We start from the raw sequence: 10,000 nt of genomic DNA on the forward strand, positions 1-10,000 counted from the left end.
TTTTGTTTTAAGTGCGTGCAGGGTGTGAGAGGGGAATCGATGTGCTTTGATTCCAGCTTGGTAGTTGTAGTCTGTGAAATTAAAAAGCATGTGTGTGTGAAGTATCCAAACAATGACACCTTCATTTCATTATGGCTGCTTTAGCAACACACCTTAAGTTACTGTGTAGTGGGTCCCATTTAGAAGTGGCTACTTCATTCGCGCTTTCCTTGACTCTTGGAGCTGCGTGAATTTTATTACAACTTTTCGCCACGATATGGCAGTTTAAGTCCGCTTGGTACTGGGCGTAAGCCATTGGTTTCCAAAGGAAATTTTATTTGTGTCGCCAGCATAGCCTATTGACAATTTATGTTTAAATAGGCCTACCTTATAAGCCTACCTGTAGCTTAGGGAAGCTAACAGCTTTCTATTAGGATCTAGTTTGTTAGTTACAGTTTTGTCATAACTCCCTGATGCATTTTTGCATTTAGAATAGCCAGAGCGTGGATATCTCAATCGGAAAATTAAAAAAATATCGGGTGCCTATGGACTAGGCTGGGTGAACCCGGCTCTGATCTGCCCGCTATTTATTTTTTGATTTCTTAAAAGATTGAGCTTGGTCTGGTGAAAGCCAGACTAGCCATGGACCTCAGTTACACAATGCAAGGGAACATGAATCAGCCTATATTTGCACGAACAATAACGGACAACAGCTCTTCAACTTTGGCCCGTTAAAATGTGTATGAACAGTCTAGCGACGCATTTCATCAAGGCCCATTTGGACATGTCAGTTATTTGCACCACTGGTTAGATGTAAAACAGCATTTCGTTTCAGACTACTGTTACTTAATTTGTGCATTAACAATAACGTTTCAGACTACTGTTGCTTAATTTGTGCATTGACAATAAAGTATCACATGAAATTACCTTTGTTTTTGCTAGCTGTTGAAAACGGCATGGAACTGACAGAGATGTTTTTGTTTATAAATAAATAAATAAATAAATAACATTATGCTGATACCTTTTGCTTTTCCTAAATACAATGTAGCCTACAGGTGTAAGTGACCTTTCATCAATCCAGTTGCAATGGATGAACTGCCCTACTTGTGATTGTTTAGAGATTTCATAACAATGCTACATCTTCTTTGGCTATTCTACAATCTATTCACCTTTTCAGCACCAGTAGGCTACTTTCTGTGCAGCCGCACACACACACTCAGGCATGCCAAACAAGCATACACAAAAGTTTCAAGAGTGGGGGATGGAGTAAAAGATGGAGACAAATTGAAGTGTGATTTATTTTCGCGAAAAGGATGTACAGGACTGAGTGGCGGTCATATTTTGTACCGCTATGCGGTACATCTAGTTGAGTTAGGAGTGTGTGTGTGTGTGTGAGTACATCTCAGTGTATATAGAGGGTTGTAAGAGTTATTGAGTAAGGAGTTTGTGTGTGTTAGAGAAAGTACATCTTGGTGTATGTAGAGGGATTGTGAGTGTTATGGAGTAAGTAGCAGTGTTTCCTATACATTGACTTATTTTTGGCGGCACACCACAATATCAACATTGACCACCACACAATGATTTTCCTGGTTGTACTAAATTGTGCTTAAATCTAGTTAGAATCATAACCGCGCTGCACTAATTTGTTAAAAACTTGCATTCAAGTTAATTCTGCAAACCTACCACCACAAATAGAATTCAATTCTGTGGGAAACACTGAAGTAGTGTGTGTGTGAGTACATCTCAGTGTATGTAGAGGGTTGGCAAGCTTATGGCAAAAGGAAACTTAATTTGGCACACAACCCCTCATAACACACATTTGTACTTTGCAAATACACACACGCACACATACGCACACACACGCGCACACACACACACACACACACACACACACACACACATTCCCTGCACACTTGGTAACTATGACAACCTGTTCTCTTGCACATTTTGAGAAGGCAGGCAGAGCGTTTCAAGTATGAGCTGTAAACATTCTGCGGTTTACCATAGTGTAGCCTAAACATGCACCTTTCTCTCTCTCTCTCGCTCTCTCTCTCTCTCTCTCTCTCTCTGTGTGTGTGTGTGTGTGTATGTGTGAGAGAGAGAGAGAGAGAGAGAGAGAGAGAGAGATGTGGCCTGAGATGCAGTTGTGTGTGTGTGTGAGTAATGGTGAGCTGTGGCCTGAGATGTAGTTGTGTGTGTGTGTGTGTGTGTGTGTGTGTGTGTGTGTGTGTGTGTGTGTGTGTGTGTGTGTTGTGTGTGTGTAAGAGAGAGAGAGAGAGAGAGAGAGCTGTGGCCTGAGATATAGTTGTGTGTGGTGTGTGTGAGTAATGGTGAGTTGTGTGTGGTGTGTGTGAGATCACAGGTTCTCATTCTCATTGTCTTGGCTTTGGATCATCCCACCCGGAAAATTATTTTCTATTTTGCTGCGGGGTTGCCATTGGTAACATTGCCATCCATTCTAAGGAGAGTTATAGTCCGGATATTACAAATGAACTAATAAAACCACTCATTATCTATTCCATCTTGGTTGCACTTTCATATAGTGTGTATTTATCTGTCAATTAAATTTGATTCAATATTTATTACTCTAAATGGAGGACGCAGGAAATCAGCAGGTGCAGCGGATGGTGATGCTCATTTTCAGCCTCAGATGTGAGTGAGTGCATGAGGGGGAATAAGATCCATTCTCTCCCCCCCCCCCCCCCTGCAGCTCTTTTGTTTTCATTGGCGTGCTATCTAAGATTATATCCTAATGAGTTCACCGTTTCCCTTTAGGCGCAGATGAAAGAGCAGTAGCTTGTTTGCTCTAGCACACACACACACACACACACACACACACTCACTGTTCTCATTAGGATGCTTTGTCGTGCCGATGGCACTGTTTTATTTCTATTCACACACACACACAGCCGGTGGAGAAACTCTAAGGAGGTGTGTAATCCATGTGGACTAACAACTTACTGTCTCTCTCTGTGTGTGTGTGTGTGTGTGTGTGTGTGTGTGTGTGTGTGTGTGTGTGCTTTTCTCTCAGGATGTTGCCACCATGCAGTTCTGTGCCAATAAGCTGGACAAAAAGGACTTCTTTGGGAAGTCGGACCCCTTCATGGTGTTTTACAGAAGTAACGAGGATGGCACGTAAGTGTACAGTATGTGTGTGTGTGTGTGTGTGTGTGTGTGTGTGTGTGTGTGTGTGTGTGTGTCTGTGTCTGCTGCAGGTTTTTTTTAATGCCCCCTGCAGGAGGTTCTATTTGCTGAGGATGCTCTTCCTGAGCTATAAAACACAGTTTTATGATGTTTATACAGAAAGCTCGTGAAGTGAAAGCTTAGAGGATTAGCATCTGTCTGTAACAGCTTTCCCACCACCACACCACTGCAGTTGCACAATCACAATACACAGAGACAATGTAGTATCAGAGATCCGAATCAGCAAATGGTGTTTTTGCCAAGTAGCAAATACAAGGCAGAGCTATTAGCTATTAGCAATTAGCTATGCATCCTTTGTGAAAGAGGAAGAAATTGCTTGTTGTTCTAACAACAGTATTTATAGATAGGGAGGAACGCAAATAATGAATGTTGAATGATGAGCATCTATACTTGCCTTGGCTAGGAGCTGGCATGAGATCGATAACTACAAGATCAAGCAAAGGCTCAAATGTGCTGAGCAGAGGTGCATGTTGGTGAATGTTGGATGTTTTCATGGCGTTTTCTTTCTTTCTTTCTTTTCTTTCTTTCTTTCTTTTCTTTCTTTCTTTCCTTTCTTTTCTTTCTTTTCTCTCTGCTCAAATGCATTTCAAATGTAAGGGGTCATTCAAGGGGTCATTCACACTGACACACGTTTTTCTCCTCCAGGTGCTCAAATTCACTTGTTCAATCTAATGCCCATGTTTTGTGCACTCAGAAGATAGATAGATAGATAGATAGATAGATAGATAGATAGATAGATACTTTATTGATCCCCAGGGGAAATTCAAGGTCTCAGTAGCATACAGACAACACACACACATTCACTAACAGCAGAAAAAAGTAATTAAAAGTATATAATATAAAAAACACAACTAAGCAATAAGGACAGTAGAAGATAAAGAATATACTAAATATACTAAAATACAAATTATACTAAATAACACTTAATCTAAATCAATTCTAAAACCAGTATCCACATAGTGGGTGATTAATCAATCAAGAGGCGCTTGCAATGACAGGCAGGGACTGAGCCTGTGATTCTCTGTGCATAGTAGGGTAAGGTAAGGTGCTCTGTGTGAGTGAGTGTCATGGTGATGGTGCAAATGAGTAAGTCCAACAGTGCAACAGTGCAAGAATAAAGTCTATATATATCTAAATATCTATATATATAACTATATTAAGAAAAGGTATGTGTGGCCACAGTTCGGCTGTGGCATGGAGGGAGGGGTTATGCATATGTGCTAATATAGCACGCAAAAATTGAGGCAGAAAGACAGTGGTAAAAAGTGGCTATAGTGGACAGACAGTATCCAAACATGGAGGGGGTGAAGAGGCAGACAGGCTATGCGGAGAAGTCTATCTATCCTCTTCCCTTAAGAGAACGATCCCCTTAAATCCACGCATTCAAGATTTATTTTTGTCAAGTCAAGTTATTCCAATTGAATTTAATTGCATTTAGTTTGCACATTTAATGCAACAGGGTTGACCCAAAGTGATTTACAAATAATAAAATAACAATGATAACAACAATAATGCAATAATAATACAATGCAAAATGCCTACATATGAAGAAATAAAACAATACTCATATTAATGTGTTATTATTACTAATTTGCTTATTACAGACAGGTCCAATACTCTTCCTTGTGACATAGAGTCATGAAGTCTTAAATTTATTTTCTCTTATCCACCATATTGACTACCACTAATATATAGTTTTTTTGTCTTTATTATTGCCTGAATTTGGCAAGCAGCACCTATAGCTGCAGAAGCAAATCAGAAAGTAACTACTCCTGAGTTCAGTTCTATTTTATGCTTTCATAGACACACACACACACATGCACACACACTTGAAGTTTAATCTGTATGTAAATGTATTTATTTGATGTAGAATCTTAATGAGATATCAGTGTAATACATCGTAACGGTGTTAATGATAATCATGTAGTAAGTATGTAATATAATGTAAATGTAGTTGAAAGGTATCTGAACAGTTGAAGGACCATACTGTAGATGTTGCTTGGCAGTAGATGTTTCTTGGCTGTCCACAATGATGTAAGGCCTGTCCTGCTCCCCATGCTCTACTCACCTGTCCACATTCACAAAGTCCAGTCATCCTGGAGCATTAACGAGATATTGATAAAGATATGAATCAGACATGCAGCAGCATTCAACATATTTTCTCAATATCAGCATCAATTTACTCAATTTAAGGACGTTTACTGTAATAACAATGGCGGATGACCAAAGTGCTCGTTTCCTGTACATGGGTTAAGCCTAGTTCTACACTACAAGATAACTTCAATGAAGATCTCCATTGAAAATATAGTTGTACTTGGTATAACGTTTTACTTACAGTATATGATGGGCATGTTGCTGCAAAGCACAGGACCATCCTGCTCGGTTATTTCCTGCCACATCTGGCCATAGGCCACAACCCAGCCTGTTAGAAAAAAAATGGAAAAAGGTTGACTGTGGACATGAATAAACAGTTTATGGCCTGTCTATGCTATTCCCATAAAAGTTCAACTCTGGGCGTAAGTAAGCAGTGTGAGGTCTGAGCTATTTGCATTCTTACTTGCTGGTTCACCAGGCTGCACATCCTCTCCGGCCTCAGTCTCCTCCATGTTTGCCCTCTCACTGACTGGTCCATCCTTGTTCTCTGATGACCTCTGCTCCTCAGGGGAGGTCAGATGGTCAAGGGCCCATTCAGCCGGGAAATGGCAGCTGGAGCCAGAGCCGGCTGTGACAACAACAACAACAACAACGACAACAGCAACATTTGAGTCAGACAGGCAGCGACATTCAACATTGACTCATTGTCTCAATATCAACATCAGTATCAATTTAAGGACATTTATTAACAGTGGCAGATGACCAAAGTGCCAGTTTCCTGCATATGGATTGAATGTAGTCCTACACTACAAGACAACTTCAATGAATATCTCCACTGAAAATACAGTATAACCAATAACGGAATAACTAAAAACATTTACTTACAGTATATGATGGGCATGTTGCTGCAAAGCACAGGACCATCCTGCTCGGTTATTTCCTGCCACATCTGACCATAGGCCACAACCCAGCCTGTTATAAAAAATGGAAAAAGGTTAACTGTGGGCATGAAGAAGCAGTTTATGATCAATAATACTATGCCCATGAAAGCTACTAAACTGTGGGCATATATGTTTGTAGTTTCAGGTCTGCTATTTGCTTTCTTACTGGCTGGTTCAGCAGGCTGAAGATTTTCCTCAAGCAGAGTATCCTCCATATTGACCTTTTCACTGGCTGGTTGAGTAGGCTGAAGTTCCTCTCCGGCCTGAGTGTCCTCCATCTTGTTTTGTCCCCAGCCTCTCTGGAGCACCCAGTGTGGCTTGCGCCTCACTTGAACAGCCCGCAGAGAAGACTTCAGTCTTTCCTTAAGTTCTCCAGGAGCTCCATCTTCCTGCATCCTTCTTTCAGCAGTGTCCACGTTAGCGGTTTCAGCTGAGTGGTTTCTCTTGGTCAACCTGGTGTTCAGCCCAGATGACAGATGTTTCTTCGGGTCAATCTTTTTCTCTGACTTGGCCATGGCAGAGTTGCGACAGATTCTATAATTCTTTGTCCTCTGTCGTGCCCTCCTTGGTCTGAGCCGGTCTCGGATGGTATTGAAGATGGCTCTCATGGCTTCCATGAAGCAGCCACGCTCTCCTCTCACCTCCATCTTCAAATAGGCCTCTATTTGGTCTAAAGATGTTTAAAATGGTCTGCTTTTCAATCCTTTTGTAGTGAGGAAATACTGGATTAACAATATCAAACAATTATGAAAACAGATGATTGATGAATAAGTGCAGAATCGCCAGCAGAAAGCTCTCTCTCAATGTTATCTCTGGTGCAGCCAGGTCAAACTGATGCAGTGTTCTACCTCAGTATTCTACTTTGCGCTACTTAGAATCAATGATTGTTGAAGCTCTGTTTTAGAATCTTTGCTTAGAATGTTCAGAACATTCCAAATAATGATGTCGGCAGAGTTCCAGAACACTTGTTTTAATGATTTAAAGGTGCGATTTGTAGGATTGTTACCAAACGTTCTGTAGGCCAAAATCAAAACACTGGTGAACGTTCTCAAGACTACCAGACGGAGCCTCTTCTGGGTTGCCAGATGTAATGAAGGCTTAGCTAACGTTAGTTGACCTGCAGCTGCTTTAACGTTTCTCCAACCATGACCCAGCTACACATTATGAAAACAGTGAAAACAAAAAATACCTCTCTAACCAACGTAACATATTTAGCTGAATTTAGTGATGCAGATTAAGTTTAGCCTGTTAACCTGTTGTGGAGAAATATGGCCAGCTCTGCGTCAAACGATATTCTTCGTTTGATGAAGACGTCACTATCTCAGGAAGCTCCTCCGATGTCCACTTAATGTGTTTCTTGTTTTAATTTTGGAAATTTGCCTGCCTCTCGTAGGCGTTCATGACTACAACTGACAAATGTTGACAGTTGGCCTTTGCTAATTTGGCAACCCAAATAGGAGGACGCGCTAGCCCATTATTAATACGCTATTCTAGAATTAATCGTTCAAAACATAAACGAAAATTCCAAGAGATTCCGCCCCGTAACTCATTTTTTTTCATGAGTTTTACGGGGTTTTACGGGTTAGAGTAATGTTGTCAAATAAGACATTACTTCAATTCATCGTGTTTCCTTACTCTCTGACAACATATGGTGATAATTTTTGGAATGGTTACAATTTATTTTCCATTATTTCCTACATACTGGACCTTTAAGACCATTTGTGCCTTTGAAATTGTGTGCAGTGAGTTCAAAGCAAAGCCAAAGCTGTATGTGAACATTTTCTTTTGTTTGGTCTTTTGAATGCACCTCTGCCTGGCTAATATCTTTTCACATCTGGCTTAGACGTGGCGCAGTTACGGGGCCAATCCTGCTCGCCTTCACAAAGACTTCCTCTCTCCCACACTTCCTGCGCTCTCAATTCAATCCAATTCAATTCAAAGTTGCTTTATTGGCATGACAAATAGTAAGACATTTGTATTGCCAGACCAAAGATTACATAAAGTAACATAAGAACATAAATACTGAAGATAATCATCAGATGAAGGAATGTCAACATACTGTATCAACAAACATATCATCAGATGAAGGATTGTCAATATATCAACAAACATATCATCAGATGAAGGAATGTCAACAAATAACAGCAACAAATCAACAGATCAAGCTGTCTCAGTCCTGCCCTCTGATTCCTTGTCCTCCTCGAGCTCTTTTGGGGAGAAAGTTCCTGAAGTGCTCTGAACACTGGGAAAAAAAAAGTTCCTGATGCATTCTGAAGTGTTTTTTAGGAGAACGTTCCCAACGAGTTCTGAAGTCTTTTTGTTCACGGTGAGCAGTTCTTGATTAGCCTTTCCCCTCATTTCGGATCATTTGTCTGACTGGAGGAAGTTCTGCTTTTTTCCCCAACAGCCACAAATTAGCAAAGTTCAGGCCTTTGTGTTCCAGGAACTGCTGGACCATGAACCAATTAGAGACGCATGAATAAAAGATGTATTTTCTCCACTCTCCTGCTTCTCATCGCCACGGCTTCACTTTACCTTCCCCTAAGTCTGCGATGGCAAAAACAGATCATGGTGTAGAATATTAAGTGCAGGGCAGCGCAGCGTCCGCCTGCCTCCCGCCGTACTTCCGCGGCGTCCCTCGGTGTTGTCCCTCTTCTCCGCTCCTCATCTCATTGTTCTGGGATAACATCCAAAATGCTCGTCTGCCTTTATTGCAGACTGACTCGCCGTCAAAGGTCATCTTTTGTTGGAAATGACAATTGCATGAAATATTGCGGAGATGGGCTCCATTAGGGGGCATTATGGGAAATGTGTCCTGCCTGAATGGCCGCTGATGGGAATAAAGCATCTTGGATCCGCTGCCCTTTGTCAGAAATCACGCAGGCCACTTTTCATCTCTCTGCACCGATGACCGCTCCTTGTGTGTTTTCCTCTTAAATATCTCTCTTTCTTTTGTCCTCTCTCTGTTTCTCCTTCTCTTCCTCCATCTCTCTCCTGATCTCCTCTTTTTCCTTTCTCCATTTCTCATTCTCTTTCTCTCTTGCTCTTTTGTCGTCTCTGCCTTTCCTCTCTCTGTCTCTCTTCTCTTCTCTACCTTCCTCTCTTCCCTTCTTCTCTTCTCTTCTCTTCTCTTCTCTTCTCTTCTCTTCTCTTCAGGTTTACTATCTGCCATAAGACAGAGGTGGTGAAGAACACTCTGAATCCTGTATGGCAGTCCTTCAACATCCCCGTTCGAGCGCTCTGTAACGGAGACTATGACAGGTACAGCCACCGCTAACTCACACTTCTATACCTCCGCTGTTTCTCATTGGCTCCCCTCTTCCCCTCTCTACTTCTATTGTCTCTCTTAGGATCTTCCCTAATTTCTTCTATACCTCCTGTCTCTCTCTCACGGTCTCCCCTCGTTTCTCCTCCACCTCCTCTGTCTCACATCATCTCCCCTGGGGTTGGTCAACGTAGAGCCAGATCAGCGTAAACGATCACATGACCTATTTCACCTGATAATGGTATTGACAATAATGCCACGACTTGGCCAAGCACATTTCCGTTTCCATGGTGCTAAGTGCCAAAGGCAATATAATGTTTTATCCCTATATGAGAGCCATAATCATTCAGCAGTCATTATGGAGGCGTATGGCATATATTGTACTTGATGACATATAAATAGTTTATAATGCATTGTGGATATGCATTACTAAAAACATTATTTGTGTGTGTGTGTGTGTGTGTGTGTGTGTGGCTGTGATGACTCACTCCAGGAAAGATCAGAGAAAGGTTTGTGT

At 41.4% G+C, this 10,000-nt stretch overlaps 2 protein-coding genes across 3 annotated transcripts in view; one reads left to right on the forward strand and one right to left on the reverse strand.

The window, feature by feature from the left end:
* The window catches only part of cpne5b (copine Vb), a 173,971-nt gene that overhangs the window by 111,819 nt on the left and 52,152 nt on the right, over positions 1 to 10,000 (forward strand). For both annotated transcript variants that reach the window (XM_042088310.1, XM_042088311.1), the window contains 2 exons: positions 3,011 to 3,114; positions 9,375 to 9,479. In XM_042088310.1, coding sequence (XP_041944244.1) covers positions 3,011 to 3,114; positions 9,375 to 9,479 — 209 coding nt within the window. The remainder of the gene's footprint in view (positions 1 to 3,010; positions 3,115 to 9,374; positions 9,480 to 10,000) is intronic.
* Positions 5,019 to 7,064, reverse strand: LOC121706522. The gene is made up of 5 exons (XM_042088343.1): positions 6,385 to 7,064; positions 6,163 to 6,249; positions 5,741 to 5,905; positions 5,519 to 5,605; positions 5,019 to 5,279 (listed from the first exon to the last, which is right to left on the reverse strand). Coding segments are annotated over exons 1-5 (822 nt in total). The 5' UTR covers positions 6,866 to 7,064; the 3' UTR covers positions 5,019 to 5,277.

This window comes from Alosa sapidissima, chromosome 4 (genome assembly GCF_018492685.1).
Source record: "Alosa sapidissima isolate fAloSap1 chromosome 4, fAloSap1.pri, whole genome shotgun sequence".
Taxonomy (NCBI): Eukaryota; Metazoa; Chordata; class Actinopteri; order Clupeiformes; family Clupeidae; genus Alosa; species Alosa sapidissima.